Here is a 22,361-nt window from a genome sequence, read left to right as displayed (position 1 = left end):
TACTTCTTCAAAGTATCAAAGGGAACTAGCAGGAACCTAACTGCAGTTTTAAAGTCACAGCATTCTGAAAACTTCCACAATGCAGTAATAGCAGCTTGAGCCTCAGAAAGGGACTTAACAGTTTTGCTCTTGCTCAGGAGGGGTGGAGGTATTCATAAAATACAAAGACAACCAGCAGACAGCATATACTTGAAAATAATCATGCATATTATTCTTTTATACTACTGTAAATGAACCTAGGAACTGTTCCTGTGCATACCTTACTGACCAGTCAAATCTATATTGACCTTTGCCATTGGTTTTGGAGCATTTAAACATATAAATGTGCATTTGAAGCTGTCTGCTGTGGACTTCCACTGAATGGGGATCTGTCCACCTGGCTCAAAAGATCGGCAAAATGCAATAAAAAATGTTGAGGGAACAACTGTCATAGAACTGCAATACCTATTAACTGGCATTATACAGTTCTTAAATTGTTCATAACTTTCTCAATACAGCCAGGATGTTTTACAACTGTTCAAAGCATCCTGAATAGCATTGTCATTTCTTTAAAAGGGTGCGTCTTTCTGTTGTATTAAGTCTTAACTGCTTAAGTCTGTAACTAAGACAAGAAATTTCATATATTATGGTAGGTACATTTACATTTGAAAGACTATTACTACATGTTTTCAACAGCAAAAAAACATCAAAACTGGTCAGTCAGTTAAAGAAAATCTTGTTGCAGAGGTACATTTGACTAAAGTTTGCATGTATTTCTGTATCCTATATTGTCCATTCGCCCATGTTATGATGGTGAAGTTCAACACAGCATTAAATGAATGCATATTTAACAACTGAACAATAGTTACAGAGGATTTTAGATGTCAGATATGAATAACGGAAAATATTGGCTTAATGTTTGCTTTTTTCCAGATCTTCTGCATTTCCACTGAAGTGTGCTTTAAAGCTAGCTTTCTGCGTCACAAAATATTCTCAGTCTTCTAGCATGGCATTATGGCTCTCCAAAATTTAACAAAAAGAGAAACATTCCAAACGGTCAAATGTTTCAAGGAATTTCTCTTTACAGCAGACTTCAAGGTATGTTTTGATGGGTTATGAAGAGAAGAAGGGTACAGACAGCACATTCCTATTCTCTGCCACAAGTAGATCGGAATGCAATATGAAAGTCAGCTAAAATAGAATGTCATCAGAAAGTCCATGAATCAAACTTAACTACAGTACAGAAATAACAGGACTACAATGTTATAGACTATATTATACATAAACAGTAGGTGGAAGAGAATTAATGTACTGTAGCAGATCTTTCTAGCCACAGCATCAGAGGATGTAGTATGTAAGATTAAGTATTCTTCCTAAGAAGAGTTTTTTTTTAAGGAAACTATACTTCTGCCATAAATGAATTAGTCTTTAGCTCATCAAAACATAGCATATTTTAAAATTCTTTTTCATTTTCAAATCTTAAAATAAACAAAGCTATGCTATTTCCCAATGGTGCAATAAAAAATACAGTCAGAAGCAAAAATATGCAACTACATTTAGGTTTATACACAAGTATAACTGTCTTCTAGCTATACATTTACTACAGATAATATGCTAACATCTAAGATACAAGCCACAAAGCATTTTAATGCTTCCTTCCACTTGCTGCATACTGCATTTTCCATGAACTGGACTTGCAAGCTGCACAGCCCCGCTGAAGGCAAACCATACTGCCAGACAGCTGCATAGTATAGATGAAGAGCTGAGATGCTTTGTTTTCTAATGAAACTGATTCTCTGTCCTCTCTGCTCCTTCCCCAAAGGTGGTGGGCACATATGAATTGCCATTACCTAATGGATACACAACTCCACTTCTCATGGAATAGTATCCTTGGTAGTCTATCTTTTATTTCAATATTCTGCATCCCAGCCACTGAGAATCACACCCAACTCATCTCTAGTCTATTACTTCATACTCCAAATTCTACACTCATTTAAAAACACACCTTCCAAAAGACAAAATGCAACAGTCTTATTTCAAGGCACATAACTCAGTCTATCTCCACTTCATAAGCATATGCCTTTACCTTCTTGCTTTCCTATTTCCCAGTGAATCATATTGCTAGTGACTTTTTATCTCCACTAAAGAGCTTCTCTGTTGCCTTTTTTCCTTGCTATGTTATTCATTTTATAATTATGTACAAAAACATATACGCTTAACTTGCTTATTGTGTCTTCCTGTTTATGACTTGTATTACATATATATATATATATATATATATATATATATATATATATATATATATATATATATATGGATCACCTTTAAAACCTCGAAACCGCGTTTGCCCGAAACACTAACGACCGAAACGAAAAGACCGAAAACATAAAACGCCGACAACGCAAAACACCGAAAACCATTACACCAACACAGTACACTACATAACATATGCAATATCCCTAACCCAAACCCTAACCCTAAGGTCCGACACTACCGCACACTTACCCTACCTGCACCCTAACCCTAACTCACTTAACCCACCCACAGTCCCTCACCATCGCACACACCCTACCTGCACCTAACCTAACTCACTTAACCCACCCCTAACCCACAGTCCCTCACTATCGCACACTTACCTGTCCGCTCCTAACACTAAATCCCTCACTCGATCGCACTTACCGAGTCCCTAACCCACAGTCCCTCACCATCGCACACACCCTACCTGCACCCTAACCCTAACTCACTTAACCCACTAACCCACAGTCCCTCACCATCGCACACACACCCTACCTGCACCCTAACCCCTAACTCACTTAACCCACCCCTAACCCACAGTCCCTCACTATCACACACTTACCTGTCCGCTCCCTAACACTAAATCCCTCACTCGATCGCACACTTACCGAGTCCGTCCTTTTCGGTCATCTGCGTTTTCGGTATTCTCGTCCCGTCGGATTCCGTTTGAAAGCGATTCGAGATTTTAAAGGTGACCCATATATATCTATATATATATATATATATATATATATATATATATATATATATATATATATATATACATACACATTTTTGTTCTACTTTTGTCTGTATGTCAAGGGGTTAATGATGAAATTGGTCCATTGAGATCACTGCTATGCCACAGTTAACACGTCCAAACAAATAAACATGTAAATGTTTGATAATCTGAAAGTCACTGCCATGTGGCTATGAACTGGTGAGACCACATCTCCTACAACACAGGCAAGATAGCTGCCCATGGAGAATGTGATTATTCTTTTCTTCCATTAGACTGAACTATTTCCTGAAAACAAGTCACTGGTCCTTTGATCAGATGATGCCATACTACACTGGATACTCACAATGAATTTTTGATAAAAAAGGGATTAAAACAGCAAGCAATTTTCTTTAAATGTTTAGTGGACTAAATACACTGTTAAATTTGACAATAAAACAGATTTTATTAAAAAAAACATTTTATTATACAGAGTATTTTTATTAAACTGGTACTAGAGCATTGTTTCTAAAACATAACAAAAGTGAAGTTGGCCTTATAAAATGTATAGTAACTCCATTCTTACAACAACAGTAGAAAATAAACATGCAAAAGGGGACATGCCAAGTTCAGGAATTGTTCCCATTTGGGGGAAAAGTGGGACACGTTCAGATCAAGTACATTTATGAGACAAATTCATAAGCTTCAAGTGACAAGAGTTTTGACCAGTTTCAAGGTTAGCAAGATCAAGTACATTTATCAGACAAATTCATAAACTTCAAGTGACAAAAGTTTTGACTGGTTTCAGGGTTATCATCCAAACATGAAGTTATACTTTTGCATTCTTTTAATTCTGGTGGCTGTACTAGTCAAGATAAGCACACAAGGAGTATGTTTACACTTTTTATATCCACTGTAAATTGAAAGGTGAATATTTAGTACAGCACACAATGACTGAAACTGTAGATTCATTTAAAGACCTGGGTGTATGTGTAGATTCAGCTTTGATTTTTCTAATCATACCAGCCAATTGGTTAATGACAGTCATAGAACAATGGGCTGTAAAAAAGATTTATTACATCTAGGCAATCAGAAATGATGAAGTCTTTGTTAGTTACGTTAAACCCAAACTTGAATAGGGAATAATAATATGGAACCCTATAAGAATACAAGCATGAGCAAACTGGAAAGAGTACAACGGAAATATACCAAAGGCATCCATCGATGTGAAAATTTAACTTATTATGAAAGACTAAAATATCTGAACTTGTACAGTGTCTTGTATAGATATTTAAGAGGAGACCTCATTTGGGTATATAGGGTGAGAATGTTTGGGTTTATCAAAAAGTAAAAGAAACTCGTCAGACAACCTATGTAGCAGATTCTATAGGAATGAGAAGTGTGCTAATTGGTTCTGTGAGAGACTAGCTGATGCATGGAACAGACTACCAAATTACATTAAAGAAAGCACAAATTTAAATATTTGTAAGAACATCCTGGGCGCTTATGGGAATGGCTGTTTTGGTATACTGGCAGGCTAGAAGGGCATTATTGCCCATGCCTGTAATATTTCTACATGGTATGTATGTAGTGTCAACCATCAGCACTGCAGATCAGCCTCCTTTCATCCCAAGATTTGTGAGCTGGCATTAGTTGTTCACTGCTTGGTCTGAAGTAGTAGTCAGGGCCACATCTGTCTGTGCTCCAGGGACTTCATGCCTGGTGAGTTTGCCTGGTTTACAAACAAAGTAATGAAAATTACTTCACCAAAGTATAATGGCTTGAAAAGACTGAAGAGAAATGAAAGCATCTGTGTCTCACAGTGGCCCCACTTTCCTAAGATTATCAGGTTAGGTGTGTGTGTGTGTGTGTGTGTGTGTGTGTGTGTGTGTGTGTGTGTGTGTGGAGACAAAGGCCAAAAAACGGGACAGTTTTTAAATGTTAACTGTAATTCATCTACATTAGTGTGGTTTACTGAATGTCTTGGATTTGAGTCCCAAACAGGAGCTAATATTATCCTTTTACTTCTCTGATTATAATTCACTTAGTTAATTAACAGCATATTTTACATCAACATGTATGTTTTGAAGAATAAGCATGAAATTCTGTCTGGTATTACTGACTGACTATAATCCAAACTGATTTACCAGAGAATCAGAAATTGTACAAGGGACAAGGCAAAAATGAGAAGCAACACCCAGAACATTTTTATTTATACTTATGTTAACATAAGTGGACTGGTCCAAGGATCCTTTTCAGTCACAATCAAAGATGAGTTTATAGGTGAGTAGACTTATCTGATGTGACTGTGTTACAGACACTGGCCAATGCAAACACAAATTTACAAACTGAAGGCAATATATCAGAAACATGCTTAGAATAACCATCACAAGCAAGCTTTATACATTACTTTGTTTTAAGGCCTGTTTTACTGTTTGGATCTTGGTGTCCTTGGATGATCACACTGGCTATAACTGATGAACAAACAGCAAGTTGCTATGGCTATAACCAAATGGCACACTGCTACAGTCATCACTCTCCATAAAGGGGGAGCAACTACAGACCCTGGGAATTATCACCCCATTAGCCTGACAAGTCTGATATGTAAAGCTATGGAGAGCATCATCATGGACATGATTAAGAAAGATATAGGAAATCTCCAAACTCTAGACCTCACGCAATTTGGCTTTGTGAAAGGGAGATCATGTCTGCTCAACCTGGTTGACTTCTTTGAGTCAGTCACCAGAACTGTGGATGAAGATAAGGCAGTGCATACAGCCTACCTTGAACTGGCCAAGGCCTTTGATACCATTCCTCACTCAGGAATTATTGATACACTCACCAACTTAGTCATCAACCCCTATATCACTAGGCGGGTTGCAAATTGGCTCACAGAACACACAGTGTGAAAGTAGTAGACTCCAAGTCAGACTGCTGACCAGTCAAGAGTGGAGTCCCACATGGATCGGTCCTGGGTCCCCTTCTGTTCAGCATCTACTTCTTAGAAGTCCAGGCCAACACAAAGGCACTCTGGCTGACCAAGTTCGCAGACAACTGCAAGCTGGGAGCCATTATTAACTCCCCAAGTGATGCAGACATCCTACAGAAAGGCCTCACTGAGACCAGTGACTGGTGTCGAAACCATGGCCTTAAGCTTAATGCCAAAAAATGTGTCATCATCCCCTTTGGTAAAAACTCAGTTCCCACTAATTATCACATCGATGGAAGTCCACTGAACACTGAAGGTGTTATAAGAGATCTGGGGATGCAGGTTGACAGCAATTGCTCCTTTGATCACCACATTGCCACTGTGGTCAGAAAGTCCTTCTATGTGACACATCTCATTACCAAGAGTTTTGCATCCAGGAAGAAAGAGGTCATTGTCTCTCTCTCTACTCTTCCCTCATTAGACCAATCACTGAGTATAATGCCCCATTTGGCATGTACCTCACTAGACACCTGCAAAAGCTGGAGAGACCACAGAAGTACCTCACGAAGAGGATCCTAGGCATTAAACACATAACGTACATGGACAGACTCAAAAGACTCCAGCTATTCTCTGTCTCATATTGCCTACTTAGAGGCGATCTTTGCCTGATCTACAAAGCCATGTCTGACCCAGCTCTGTTAGAAATGCAACATCTAAAGAAATCCCAATCCCTCCACACCACACACTCCAGAGACCTCAACCCCATTACCACAATCAACAGAACATGCTGGAGGGACAGGTCACTCACCCAGAGACTGCCCATGCTCTGAAATAGACTTCCCATACATGTCAAGCAGTGCACCTTGCTGTCCCTCTTCAAGAGAAATTTTGATGAGTGGATGGGTAATAGAAAGTTCACCCCGAGGATCACTCCAGTGGTTCTAGTTGATAGAGACACTGGGAACTAACATCTGGCGGCATGATGCCAGGGCACTACTATGGGCTAGGCTTGTAAAGGCTCCAGGGCCATTAACCTAGTACACACCTAAGAACCTATGACTTACACAAATTCTTAAGGATTTCTGCATTTCTTCTAAGGTTTCTATGATTTTAGTGTTATATCTCTGCTGCAGAAAATGTATCTACTTTTGCTAAGGACTTTGGGATGGAAGATGTGTATATTTTATTATGTTTATAAATAGTAAAACATAGCTCATACAATGTCACCCAAAAATTATACCTTTGAAAGATAAAAGTATTGTGTATCTGTACAGTGGAAAACAAGTGTAATCATCTTCCATCATCCATTTCAAACAGTGCCAGAGATAACAAATCATACAAAGACAATGTATTCTGCAACAATAACATCCATTAAATCAAAAGATGTTTGCAGGTGTTTGGAATTTGATGCTTTGCCATCATTTCAGTAGCCAGTGCCTTTTCTTCACAATTGTTTCCCCTGATTGTGAAGAAATACAAGATCATTCAGTATTAGTGCAAAATGTTCATGTTGTATACCACATTCACCTATAGAAAAGGTTACTTCTTTTCGAGACCTGAAAAATAAAATGTATGGATAATTATAAAGGAATTAGGTGACATTCAGACTAGCTACGAATACTTTACTTATTTACAGATCATATGCATTTCAAGAGGTAATTAGTGACATTATTATTGTACTCATAACACATTGTGCCATTGTACAGTGTACAGTCCTTTATAATTACTAAGTAATGTCTCCAAAGAATATGGGGTGGCTGCAACACCATCCTGTTAACTAGTAAAACATCTTGTTCAAAACTACTGCAAATTTGAGAAATGACATTTGAAACACAGAAGTGGTCTTCGGAGATCCAGTGTCTTATTTGAATGCATTTTAAATAGAGAAACATGACCAAGGTGAAAATTATTTCTGTGTCTCATGTGAAAGTATTTTAAATAAAGAAGCATGACCAAGATGAATATCCAATACAAAACTGTGCAACAAGACTATAGAACACTGAAAATCACAAAAAAGATTGCAGTACAAATAAGAGCATGCAAACTATCATAGATTACACATTGTATAAAGTCAACATTATTCTGTATGCACCCAGCACAATCCTGTTAATTTGTAATGCATAATTAAATACTTTCAAGCTAAACTATGTGGAATCTGCAAGTGATAGTAAGTGCCTAACTATCACCAGAGGAGCAGTGGGATAAGGCCTTGACTACGGCCCAGGAAAGTCGAGTTCAATACTGGCTTGGGTAATCAGCCTGAGTATGCCAATCCTAGTAGGAAGGAGGGAGGTTTGCATGCTTGAGGCAAACCTGCATGGTTCAATTTCCCCGGTGAAGCCTGGGAAACAACCATATGGTGCTTTGAGATGGTAGGTGGGTGGGTTACCCAGCTGACATCAGTCTCTTGCAGAAGTGAGGGGGCAGTTAATTGTTGACACCCATTGCATGCCCCACTCTCAGGGTATTATTGGGTGTGTGCAATGAGGGGGAAAGGGAGAAAAAAACTCCCTCAACAGCAATATGATACTACTATAGGATGCTTCAATCTCCTTCCCAACCCTGATTATGCTGAGTGGGTGTAGCAAGCCTGGGTGAGGTTGTGATGGAGCAGTAGACTCAGGGATAGAGTACAGACTCTATTAACAGCTGATGGTCAGATATGAGGAAGCCAAAAAATCAAAAGTGGTATCTTAAGATCAATTAAAACTCACACTATCACTTTGTATATACTTCAGTAATGCTACAAGTCTTTTTTAGCATATCAAGCAAAGACAAAATCTATACCTTGGTGCAGCCAGTAGCATTACTGCCTGCACTGATTGGGGAAGGGACGTTTCTACTGTACTCCCTTAAAGGTTGGATCAGTACAAGATCTTACAAGATTACTCTTGTTCTTTCACATAAAAGATATTCTGGACTACTTTTTATGCATACATTTTCAATTAACATTTCCAGCCACAGAGAATCATCACTCCAGTGCTGTTGCTGAAACATTCCTAGACAATACTTGGAATAGCAGTATTTCTTCAAAGACAGGTAGGTCACTGTAACAGTAAATAATATCACTTGGGTTTGCCTACCTTAGGTGCTCCCTTTTCCTGGCCTGAATTTCTCCATCAGTGGCTTATTTTGTCTGAGGAACCAGTGTAAAACTCACTCCTCTTTTTTTCTGAGGTAAGTGGTATGAAACATATATATATATATATATATATATATATATATATATATATATATATACACACACACACACACACATATATATATATATATATATATATATATATATATATAGCATCTATATCAGAAGATTGACCACTAAAAATAGCAAACGCTCTTTTATCGAACTTAAAAACGTGAAACCTTAAAATGTCGAAGGAACAGATCAGCAATTGTTTTTTTTTCGGGGAAAAAATTCGCTGATCCAAAAAAAAAAAACAATGTACAGGAAAAATAAAGTGGGGTGCTTTGCCCCCCACACACCTCCAACTTAAATATACAAACTCTGAGAACGCACCACAGTGGAGAAAACAACAAAGTACAGAAAATGGCCCATCGATTTTATTCCCTGGGAAAAAAATCGATGTTCCGTGCCTTCGACATTTTCAGGTTTTAAAGTATGCTAAAAGAGCGTTCGCTAATTTAAGTGTTTGCTCTTCTGATAAGAACCTATATATATATATATATATATATATATATATATATATATATATAATTCAAGTTGTCTTCAATTTTTTGAGCCAAAAATTCCCTGCAGAGATAAGTGCTTGTTGCAAAAAACAGGTGCATTTTGTCACAGCAAAATCCAAAGTTATGTGTTCTCACCTGATATCTATTATGTACTAAAATCCTTTACTTATCTCAATAAGAAAAAAGAATAAAGTCTAAGCAGTCAACTAAGTCTAAGAATGTAAAGAGATAAAGTTTCTTTTATCTATGTCCTAAACGATAGATTCTTAAATCTAAATGTAAAAGTGTGGAAAGACTTATAATGCAGTAGCTGGGTCTACTTATGTAAAGAAGTCTATTTTCTTTTATATATATCCAAATGAGATTATCTTACTATAAACAAAAACACAACCAAACTGCTACAGAATAGTGTATCTTATGCATGTTATTTGTCTTTTCGGCTTTTCCCGGTTAGGGGTCGCCACAGCAGAACTCCGGTCTGCTAATGACTGGCAGTAGATTTTTTGAGTTGCCAGCCCGATGCCCAACCCTCAGCAAAGGCACGCCCATTCACGCATGTCTTTCGGAGGCCACTCGACCGTGGGGGGGACATGCAGACTCCACACAGAAGGCACTCCAGCTGTGAATCGAACAGGAGAACCTCTTGCTGTGAGGCAACAACGTATATAGACAAATATTAATATATAGTAAAACAGTAGCAATTCTCTACAAATACATGCTTCCAAAATAGCTAATTAAAAAGAAAGAATGCTCCAGGTAAAACTGTTAGTGTATAATAATAACAGAACCAGTTATTTCTCTATTATGACCACAAATAAATATTTTATAAGCAAGTGAAATGAAAGTTAAGATAATGACTCTAAGATAATGGTAACAGCCCATCAGTTTTTGAACTTATAAAGTAACTGTATGAAGTGAAGGAAGGGTAGTTTCACTGCTACAATGACCACTCCACAAAGAAAGTGGTAATAATTTACCTTACACAACTGTAAATCCTCTTTCAGGGATGGTCAGTGTAACAAATTGTAACATTTGGTCAGCTTGATTCCCAAGCAGTACCATGCTTCTTTTGGAAGTCTGAAAGATGGGGAAATAATTTTCCTTGCTATCAATAATAAATACCATATGTAATACAGGCCATGTTGCAAAATTTGTAAATGGTAGATCACTAGGCATAGTAGATAATCTATAAATATCCAGGTTGAATACTTGAGATATAATAAATAAAACACACCCTTAAACCAATACTTTGTTGATGCACCTTTTGATTTAATTACAGCATTCGGTCTTCTTGGGTACACATCTGCCATCAATTAAAGAGACTCTGATTAACCCCAAGTAAAGTTCAGCTGTCCTAGTAGGATTTTCCTGACATTTACTCAGTTGCCTGCTACAGCAAAAGCCATGGTTCACACAGAGCTTACAAAGCATCAAAGGGATCTTACTGTTGAAAGATAGCAATCAGGAGAAGGGTACAAAAAAAATTACACAGCATTGGATATACCATGGAACACAGTGAAAACAGTCATCAAAAAGTAGAGAAAATATGGGACAACAGTGAAGTTGCAAAGAACTGGACGTTCCTCCAAAATTGATGAAAAGACAAGAAGAAAACTGGTCAGGGAGGCCGCCAAGAGACCTAGAGCAGCACTGAAGGAGCTTCAGGAATTTTTGGCAAGTACTGGTTGTGTACTACATGTGACAACAATCTCCTGTATTCTCCATATGTCTGGACTATGGGGTAGGGTTGCAAGATGGAAGCCTTTTCTTACACAGAAAAACATCCAGGCTTGGCTAAAAGTTTCAAAACAATACATCACGTCTCCCAAAAGCATGTGGGAAAATGCGTTATGGTCTGATGAGACCAAGGTTGACATTTTTGGCTACAATTCCAAAAGGTACATTTGGTGCAAAAACAACACTTTGCATCACCAAAATAACACCATCCCCATGGTGAAGTATGGTGGTGGCAGTATTATGCTTTGGGGTTGCTTTTCTTCAGATGGAATTGGGGCTTTAGTCAAGATGGAGGGAATTATGAACAGCTCCAAACACCAGTCACTTTTGGCCCAAAACCTTCAGGCATCTGCTAGAAAGCTGAATATGAAGAGGAATTTCACCTTTCAGCACAACAATGACCTCAAGCATACATCCAAATCAAAAAAGAATGGCTTCACCAGAAGAAAATTAAAGTTTTCAAATAGCCCAGCCAGAGCCCAGACCTAAATCTAATAGAAAATCTGTGAGGTGACCTGAAGATGGTTGTGCACAAGAGATGTCCTCACAATCTGACAGATTTGGAGCGCTTGTGCAAGGAAGAGTAGGCAAATACTGCCAAGTCAAGATGTGACACGCTGATAGACTCCTACCCAAGAAGACTGAATGCTGTAATCAAATCAAAAGGTGCTTCAACAAAGTATTAGTTTATGGGGGTATGCACAGTCATGCAACCAGCTTATTGTACATTTTTTATTTTTTATATTTTTTCTCCTAACAGATTTGTTTGTTTTTCAATTAAATTGTAAAGGTTATAGGTCACATTAAAGGTGGGAAAAGTTTTGAAATGATTTATTGTGGTCTCATTTTTTTATATCATAAAAATGGCATTTTAACAAGGGTGTGTACACTTTTTTTTATATCCACTGTATATACACACACACACACACACACACACACACACACACACACATATACATGTGGGGAAAATATGGAAAAGAGACCAGTAACTCTTAAATAGTAAGAGTAACTTAAGAAAATGTGGAGAAATGCAGGATATATAAAGGAGTCTTATGCCATCTGCACCAATACTCAAACAAGTGGAAGATCAGCATTGATTTCTCTTGGGGAAATGCTACGACCTGCACATATTTTAGTGCAAGGAGGAAAGGACAAAAAAAGTGGGTAAATACAAATGTTACAATTTATCATGCAGGAAAAGGGATACATGCAAATGTTAATGATTTGCAATTATGTCACCAGCCAGTTACATTCCCCAATCTATAATGCATATTCATGGACCCAACAAAACCAGCACGATACATCTATGTTCAGATGGTGTACCATAATTACACACCATCAAAATTCCAACACTGCATAAGTTCATGTTCGGCCACATACTTGTGATGCTCGTTGTAGAAAATGCACAGAGATATTTGATAGTCATTGCACGCCAAGCATCATATTATCAGTTAGTCACAAATGCAATGCCTTCATTTCACCTTCTCTTTGCCAATGTATTCTGAAGTACTCTGAAAATGCTACAAAATGTTCAAACTGCTTGTGAAGGGTAGGTAAGAAAGCTTACATGCCCCCCCTCCCCCGAGTGTTATGAATTCAAACACAAAATATAAAAAAAAACGTAGCAGTGTCTTTCTTTCTCCTTATTTTTCATTTTATTTATGTTGTATGGATGTGGGTAAAAAGAGTTAATTAAATTAAAGACAGAGCTAATACCATTAGGTACTATACTTACGACTTTCATGATTTTTCTCCCGTACAGCACTGTCTTGTTATTCTAATTACATCATCAGCTACTGTTATCTGAGCATTTCTGAAACTGCAAAATATTTAAATATGTAAAAAGCAAAGATGGTGATACAAGAAGACCTATTGACCAATAAATCTACAAAATTGTTGTTGCACCATCTTCCTCCATTCATTGTCCTCCTTTCTGTTATCTAAGGAACCCTTGAAAACACATGGTCACTCTATTTTTATAGTTGGCTACATTCTTGTTCCCACATATTTAAATGATCACTCTTTTGCACATTTTTTTGTGTAAGTATAAAACTGCTATTTGGTCTCTGAATGGGAGAAGTGTGGTGATAATCAAATTGACTATAATCAAGTTTTTATTTCAGTCTGCTTCACTACTCTTGTATATGGCAGAGTTTCTCTAAGGGTTTTTTAGGTTTATTCGGCATTATTTACAGGTGTTGGTCATTTGCAATTATAATATTGCATTGTATCTGCATTTCTTAGTGTATTTTAGTTGATTTTTACACTTATTTTTGTGTGTTCTGTTTGGCTGATTATTTTCATTTTTTAAACATTTTTCTCACATCTTTCTTTCTTTCGTTTGGATATTATTTCATATTTATTTATTCATTCTGAAGCTGATAAAGGTGGAGATGCAATGTTGGATAGTTGGCAGTTTGTATTCTGAGTTCTCTTGTGCTTAATTTTTCTTTTTCGACTGCTGAGTTGAATGGGAGAAAGTGTCTGATTCTTTGTAGTGTTTATAGTATTCAGATATGTATTTTCGTCTCATTGCCTGGATTTAGTGTTTTGGACAATTACATGGCTGAGTTATATTTTTGGGGGTTGTTTTATGTTTAGTTTGATGGCCTGTGTACTTTGTTTTTCTTTACAGTCTATGGTAAAGTAGATCTGACTTGTTTTGTATACTTTTATTAGGAAGATGCAATCAAACCAGAGAAATGAATGACATAGCCATTTTTTAGTATTTACAATTTATACTACATATGTGTTTTTAGTCCATAACCTTTAAGAGGTCCAAAGAAAGGATTGACACACACACACACACACACACACACACACACACACACACACACACACACACACACACACACGCACGCACACACACACACATTTTTTAGATGCTCCACATGCCTAGCTATGTATCCCAGCATCCTGCTGGCTTTAGACACTTTTTAAATTAGCAACTGGTGCTGATCCTTTCACACAAGAAGACAAAGCATACTTTCTGTATGACAGGTAAATGCCTGCAATAAACTTTATGAACAGGAAAATCAAAACAACATTGATATCAAGACTTCCTGTATGGTGTGGATGGCTTATGACTCTACAGTCATCAACACAGCCAACTCTCCCTCTAAGCTCTTCTCAGCTACTCAGGCATCTTTTAACTTAGTTGAAACATGGCTTTCCAACAACCAGCTCATCCTTAGCCCTAAAAAAACAAAGTGGTTACTCTTCCTACCTAAAATGTTCAACAATATTAAACCCTCCTTCTCCATACAGTCCCTTAATAACACTCCCATTCAGGTAGAATCCAGCACTAAGCTCTTAGGCATAACTATCAACAATCAGCTTAAATTTGACTTGCATGTTAATAACTGTATCAAAATGACTCATTCAAAACTAGGGCTCCTTTACCATGGCAAGAAATTCCTTACATCTGAAGCCAATATTACTCTCTCTCTCTCTCTCTTACCTACCTTCTACTCAGTCTAATGTACAATTATCAAATTCTCACAAATCTTAACTTAGCACTCCTGACCAAACTCAAATCTACCTACAACAAGGTAGCTAGATTTGCTGCCCAACAAACCTACAAATCCCATCACTGTCTCTCTCTAAAACACCAAAACTGGCTTGAATTACCCCACCAGCTTCTTGTCTCTCAGCTCCAGATCATCCATTCTGTCCTGTACCAGGCTTCCTACTGCCTAGCACTATCCCCTCTCATCTCCCATTATTCTCCCTACAGACCTCTCCGAAGCACTAACCAAGACCTACTACAAATCTACAAACCCAAGTCTAAATTTGGATGCAACATGTACAGCTATCACCCCACTATTGCCTGGAATAGGCTCCCACTAGAAATCAGGACCCTTACACATCCTAAACAATTTAAGACAGCCACCAAAGAGCACTTAAGTCATTGGTCCTGCCACTGCATTCTCCCTCCTTAAACACCCCCTACTTCTCATACCTTAATCTACTTTCTGCCCTTAACTCACTCTTCTCACTAGCTCTCTCTAATCTTCCTTGACTACTCTTTCTACTGACTTCTAAAATCTATTAAGCAAACTGCCTCAGAGAAACATTCTATCGTAATTGTCTTGCCTTCATGCAACTGCATTATGATAAAATTGGGTTTTTATAACCACTTACCCCAAAAACTATACTCCTCTTAATGACATATTTCTTTTTATACATCTTGAAATAGTTATGCTATACTCCTGATTATTGACACTGTATAACATTGTATTGCTACTTAATGCCTTGTAATAATCCTGTAACATTGCTGTTTAATGCTAATTTATAATGAAAACTGTATAATATGTTGGAGCTTTTCTTCCCGGGCCGCCGCTGAAAAAGGGCTCCTCAGCTCAGTCAGACAATCCCGGTCAACATATGTAAAATAAATAAATAAATTAATTAAGCTCTGTTCCTTAAAAAATAGAAGAGCTCAAATAACATGCATCAGGTGCAACATAAAGTATTTTTTTTCAAACTGCTACTCTGTGATTATTAGAGTTTCCAGACTTAGCTATTTGAATGAAAAAAAAAGGAAGCAAAGCTAAAACTGAGAAAAGTACATTAAGAAGTGAGATGGCATCAGGAAACAGTGAGGGCAGCCAAGGCCAAAGAGTTGAAAAAGAAATTACGTTAAAGAATTTTTTTCTATGAATTAAAGCAGATCAACATCAAATCTGAGGAAAATGTAAGAAAGAGAGAATAATATAAATATGCAACAAGTGACAAGAGGTGGTTAAAGAACATTCAGATCTCCTGCAATCACTGATATATAGAAATGAGGAACTGAAGGTAAGAGTAGCTGCTTCAGAGGTGAAACTGGACATTGTGAATGTAACATTAATATATCAGAAGAATAGATCGAGGAGGAAAAAAACTTTGAATATCCAGAGAAACAGAATGGCAGGAGGGAGAAAACTGTAGGGAATATAATAAGAATGTACTTGCAGAACAGGCAGAGATGACAGTAGAAAAACTAGAGATGGAGACGGAACACAGAACAGCACTGAACCCAACCCAAGACAGACAAAAAAAAAAAACCCTAGGCCAATAACTGTCTGCCTCACCTCATCTGTGACCAAAGGAAAGATGTTATCCCGACTTCGGAGACATGGGCACAGACTAAAATATGGTGATTCACTGGTTTATGTAGACCTTTATTTTTCAACTTAGACCTGGAAATGATGGGAAGCTTTCATCCCCATATAGCGGTAGTGTAAAATAGAAGGGCTGAAATACAAATTGATCTACTCCACCACGATAAAAATATTTACATCTACAAATATGAAATCATTTACAAAACCAGAAGAGGCCATGACAGAACTGGACAGAAGCAAATGTTAACAGGAAGACTGGCAACTGGGACAATCCAGTAGTAAGTTAGCCAATGTGGAGGAGCAGGCTGTATACCCAGAGTTTCCATTGAACTTGGTAAAGAACTATTGCCCTGCTCCAAAAATATAAGACATTGAGAGACAGAATGGAAATAATCCAGCTAATAAGGGAGATAGGTGGAGAGGATCTACTTACTGCTCAGAAGTGTCCAGTTTGCATTGCTAGCAATACTAGCCATGCATGAATTACTCTAGACAGTGAAGTACTGAAAACTAGATAAATCTGCTTTAATTTGTAAGCTGTAGAGTTTTCAGCATTTTTTGCAAATGGATTTATTTCCAAAGCAAATTTTGGCTAGGCATGTTAATAAATAACTTAAACTGGCATATGGTGAGGAAGAGTGCAGGGTTTATTACCAAAGACAGTCAATATAGTAGCAATGGGAAGATAAAACCTTGGCTGAAGTTGTGGGTCATGTTGGGAGGAGGGTAGCATGGATATTGACCAACCACAAATGAAAGGAGAGATGCAACTGTAAATGAATGCTATGATGAATATGGCCTAAGAAAGATGATGGATACCAGGAAAAGTGAGGAGATAGGAAAATTAATTGGATATTAAAAACTGACACACGGCTAAATATGAATGCAGGAAGTTCAGATTGGTGGAGCACATGCAGAAAATGCATGGTTCAACATAATACATTCGGGGAACATTCATAAGTAAACAGAAGTGATAGAAATGGGTGGAGAGGGGTCAGAATGGCAGTCTGGATTGGAAATTAGCTCTAATAAATTAATTTAAAAGAAAGACAAGGGAATTTGTATTAATTACTGAAAAAAAAAAGGTAGAGTGAGGGAATTTGTATAGAAGTCAAATAAACACTGAAAGGCTAAGTAGTTAGTTAGTTGGTTAGTTAGTTAGTCAGTCAGTCAGTCAGTCAGTCAGTCAGTCAGTCAGTCAGTTAGTCAGTCAGTCAGTCAGTCAGTTAGTCAGTTAGTTAGATAAAGACACTGAGGATTGAAAGAAAACACAGTAAAGCATATGCAGGGGGAGAAAATGCATACTACAGCAAGCTCAGGACCAGGAAATGCTGAATAGAAACGACATGATAAATATGAAGTGTGATGAGCTTGGTCACAAGAATGGATCACTATACAGCTAGCAGGGTGGAGAAAATCTAGAATGCCTAACAGATGTACATTGTTACTCCAGTCTACTTCTTTCATTATGAGAGGAGACCAGCATTTGGCTCACACTTAAAAGGGTTAAACACCAACTTCTTGGAAGCAATTTATATATATATATATATATATATATATATATATATATATATATATATATATATGTATATATATATATATATATAGTTTACAGGGTTATGTAGCTGGGGGGAGTGCTAAACTTCAGCAAAGTCAGGTTATGATATAAACTGAACAAAGGAATAAAAAAGCTAAAAAAGGTACTATCTAAGTTAATAAGTTGTGGTCGGGGAAGTATAATCGATAGACACACAGATGGACCAAAATGAGAGAGCTTGGTAATTTCTCAGAAAAAGTAAGGTGGGAGATGTATTGCTGGGCCAAACTAGGGATGGAATGGGCACCCTAGGTAGAAAGTCAGGTATCAGGGATGGACATAGGTCTAATAATATGGAATCTAAATGAGTTAAACTATGTGAATACAGAGAAGATCAAGAACATATTAAAAAGAGAAGGGGTGAAAATGGTAGCTCTACAAGAAATTAATCTTACTGTAGAAAAATAGAGGAAACTGGGTAGAAAGACGTACAGGTTACTTGTAAAGTCTGCATACAAAGGGGTGCCACATAAAGGGATCGCCCTGTTGATATCCCATACATTAGCTCTGGAGGTGGATAATCTGATAAATGATAAAAAGGGCTGTTACATGGAAGTAAAGGATCAACTATATGAAGTTAAGATCATGACAGTGACACAGGGCATGTCTCTCCTATCACCAAGCAATCAGGGCTAAGAGAGATGTTACTGGGAATAACACACTTTCAGGAAGGAATTTTAATAATGGTGGAAGTTTAGAACATGGTGTTTTCTGAAACAGAAGTGAAACCTATTAATAAGAGGTGAGGAAGGACAGGAGAGCATAAATAAAAAAAATTAGTACTCTTGGGATACTAGGTGTATGGAAACTGACAGGAGGAGGTTAGAAAGAAGGGTTTACATACTACAGTGGAACGTACAGGGAGAGGTCGAGAACAAATAAGATAATTGTTACCAAAGAGCATGCCAGCCTAATGCACCATGCCTGGGTAGGTCATACAGTATTCTCAGATCATGCACATATAATTTGTAAAATAAGAGTGGCACAGTGGAATGATAATGTGTCTCATTGGAGGTTCATGGTCTACTATCCAGAATAAGAACAATTCAGAAAGTAGATAAAAATTATTTAAAAAGGGGGGTCTAGGAGAGATGACAGTGGATGTGACACAGCCTTAGAATAAATTTAAGTAGAAGTACAGGCCAAAGATTCAACCATATGGAAAAGTTAAAGTATATGGAAAGAAAAGGACATAGCTACAGTTAATACAACAAATGCAATTAAGTAAAGAAATACTGCACTGAAAAACAAGAATTACAAAACTTTATTAAGGAAGTGCAAGCAGAAGAAGACAGAAAGGTGATGTTCCAGAGACAAGTGGGAGAAAGACATGATTCAAAACCTTTAAAGGTGTTAGCAGCTAGACCGCGAAAGCAGAAGTTGGAAAGGTAGATTTTTCAAATAACTAGACCAACAGAAGGAGAGATGGTCAGGTCAACAGGGGAATTGTTAGAAGTATTTAGAGAATACTATCAGAAATTGGTTTACTGTTGAAATCTGGAAAATGCAATGCTCGACCGATTAAAATGTCAAGTCAAAATGTGGAAATACATACCATCGAAAAGACACAGTCTCCGAACTGAATTAATTATCCACCATAGTTTGAGCTATTTGACATAGCCCTAAGTGACATTAGTCACCCAAACTATGCACCACAACTTACTGTTAGACTATCAAGTCAATGAAACCTGGTTTTTACTATTTCAATCAAAATCTGTTTGCCTCATCCCTAACAGGAAAAGAGCCAAACTACTCCCTGAGCTGTACTCATTCAAGGAACTAAGAAAGTATGTTAACTGATGTTTACCTCCTATAATTAATGTGATATTGCCTAATTCTTGCTAGGCAGTTACAGCATGCTCCCTGCCAAGACAGCCAGCAGCCATACCCTTCTTACTCTGCATCCCCCCATACCTGCCCTTATCCTAGCCTCTTAAATTCACAGTATATTTAGTTTAACCCCCAGATATTAGTATCAGAACCATATACCCTACAAAAAATATTGAAATAAGAACCATATACCCTACAAAAAATTATTGAAATAAAAATATAATGTACCAACTCAAACAGACTGTTAGTAAGGTATTAGCCCCGCTGCGCTCACCCCTGCTACGCTCGGGCACACTCCACACCACACTCTGCCCCCAAATTCCACCCACCCCTACAGCTGCTAAATTTCTAGCTATTTTGTCACACCCCTCTTTACAGAACCAATCAGCATCCATAAGACCCACCCTAAATACAAAACCCTCCCTATTTCTTTACTATACCCTTGTCTATTGACCTCCCATCAACATTTTAAACAATTGTTAGTTACAAACCCTATAATTCCTTTACAAACTTTAACCTCACCCTTCAAATTAAACCCTTCCTATTGCCTTATACCCCTGCTGATAATTACCTATCTTCTCACAGCCTATGAGCACTTCACCCTCCCAGGATTTCACTGCCCAGGATCCCAGACCATTTTCCCTACTCTTTCAAACAACTCTAATCATCCACTACTCCCCCTCCCAGCTAACTCCCTTACTACAAAAATACATCTCACTCTAGAAAGGTATGTCAACCTCAGAACAAAATACTACAAACTTTTATTCAAATTCCAGAAACTCATAATCAATTTGCAAACTAACCTCATAATTGATGGTGACATTCACCCCAACCCAGGACCAACTCCATCTGATGTAACCAGCCCAATAAATAATACTCCCACTAGACTGCAGACGTTAAGCAAACCCAACTCTCTCCTGATCTGTCACCTAAATATTAGAAGCCTAAATAATAAGATCCATTACTTGCATGCACTCATGGCAGTACATTCCCCAAATATACTATGCCTTAGTGAAACCTGGCTTATGCCAACCACCACTGACAATGAAGTTATGCTGCCTGGTTACAATATTTTAAGACTAGACCGCACATCAAGGAAGGTTGGGGGTGGCTGTTTTATATAAGCTACACTTAATGTAACTATTTCAAATTCCCCACAAGCTCCGCAAATTGAAAATGCAGAAATATGAATTACAAAACTATAAATCAACAAACACAAATCTATAAACATTGGCTGCATTTACATTCCGCCAGGTAACAACACTAATACCCTTGAGGATATCCTACAGTGGCTGTCCATAAACTGCCCACATGAAACCATTGTTCTCGGAGATTTTAATATTGACTGCAACATCTGTTTCTCAGACTTCCCTACCACCCACATAAATTTATATGGTTTCACCCAAGTCATATCATCCACCACTAGAATTAGTAAGCCCAACAACAAAGAAAGCATACTAGACTGAATTCTCATAAGTAACCACAACCAAATGAACAAAGCACGTACCCAACCTGAAGAAATCAGTGATCACTTCCTAACTTATATACTCAGGCAAAAAACTGATATCCCTCAAATACCTAGCTTTAGAACTTTTAGGAGCAACAAGAGCTTTAATCAAACTAAATTCCAAAAGGAACTTCAGGCATGTAACTGGAACTGTCTAATATTACTCCCATTAGACAAAGCAGTTTCATACTTTAACTCCACATTTCTTACTATCCTTGATAACCACGCACCAACCCGGACCATCAGAACCAATAAAAAAGTAGCACCATGGCTGTCTAAAGAAACAAGACACAAAACTGTAAGTAGAAATAAAGCCTGGACTTCCTGGAGAACCAATAAATCCCCAAAGGACCAACTTATAGATAAACAGCTAAGGAATGATAAAAAAGTCCATTGTTCTAGATAAAAAAATATTACTGCAACCTACAACAACCTACAAAATCGACCACAAAAATTTTGGTCCAATTTAAACAATCTTCTCCACCCAGGACATACTACTACGCTTACCCCTGTGACTGCCCTCCAAAAACCTCCAGAAATTATTGCCAAAACCTTTAACACTTTCTTTACGGAAACTATACAATCCCTTGCCAACCAACTAGCATCCAATAACCCAAACCCAACTGACCCCATATCCAACACTCACCCCTCCTTTAACTTTCAACCAGTACCAACATCACTTATCAGATCTTTAATTAGGAAACTGAAACACACCACCCTATCAGCAGACCTACTCCCCACTGAATATCTTCAAAAAGCTGCAGATGTATTAGCATATCCCAGTTCAATATTAATCAATAGAACCATTTCGGAAGCATATATCCCCTCCACCTGGAAAATTTCCCACGTCATTCTTCTCCATAAAGGGGGTAATTCCACTGAACTATCAAACTACTGGCCTATTGCCATTCTGTCCGCTCTGACTAAAATTATGGAAAAATGTATCCATAAACAACTTTTGCGTTACCTTAATCTGAACAAACTCCTAGCCTCCT

At 37.7% G+C, this 22,361-nt stretch overlaps 1 protein-coding gene across 1 annotated transcript in view; it reads right to left on the bottom strand.

Moving 5' to 3' along the window:
- Window positions 1–6,889: 6,889 nt before the first annotated feature.
- KIF6 (kinesin family member 6) overlaps window positions 6,890–22,361 on the bottom strand; it is a 4,303,753-nt gene continuing 4,288,281 nt past the window's right edge. The window contains exon 22 of the mRNA XM_044084863.1: window positions 6,890–7,456. Within this exon, the coding sequence (XP_043940798.1) occupies window positions 7,440–7,456 (17 nt within the window). The 3' untranslated portion in view covers window positions 6,890–7,439. The remainder of the gene's footprint in view (window positions 7,457–22,361) is intronic.

This window comes from Protopterus annectens, chromosome 1.part1, assembly GCF_019279795.1.
Source record: "Protopterus annectens isolate FY-2018-M chromosome 1.part1, PAN1.0, whole genome shotgun sequence".
NCBI classification, from domain to species: Eukaryota; Metazoa; Chordata; order Ceratodontiformes; family Protopteridae; genus Protopterus; species Protopterus annectens.
This window is presented reverse-complemented; position numbering and strand designations above follow the sequence as displayed.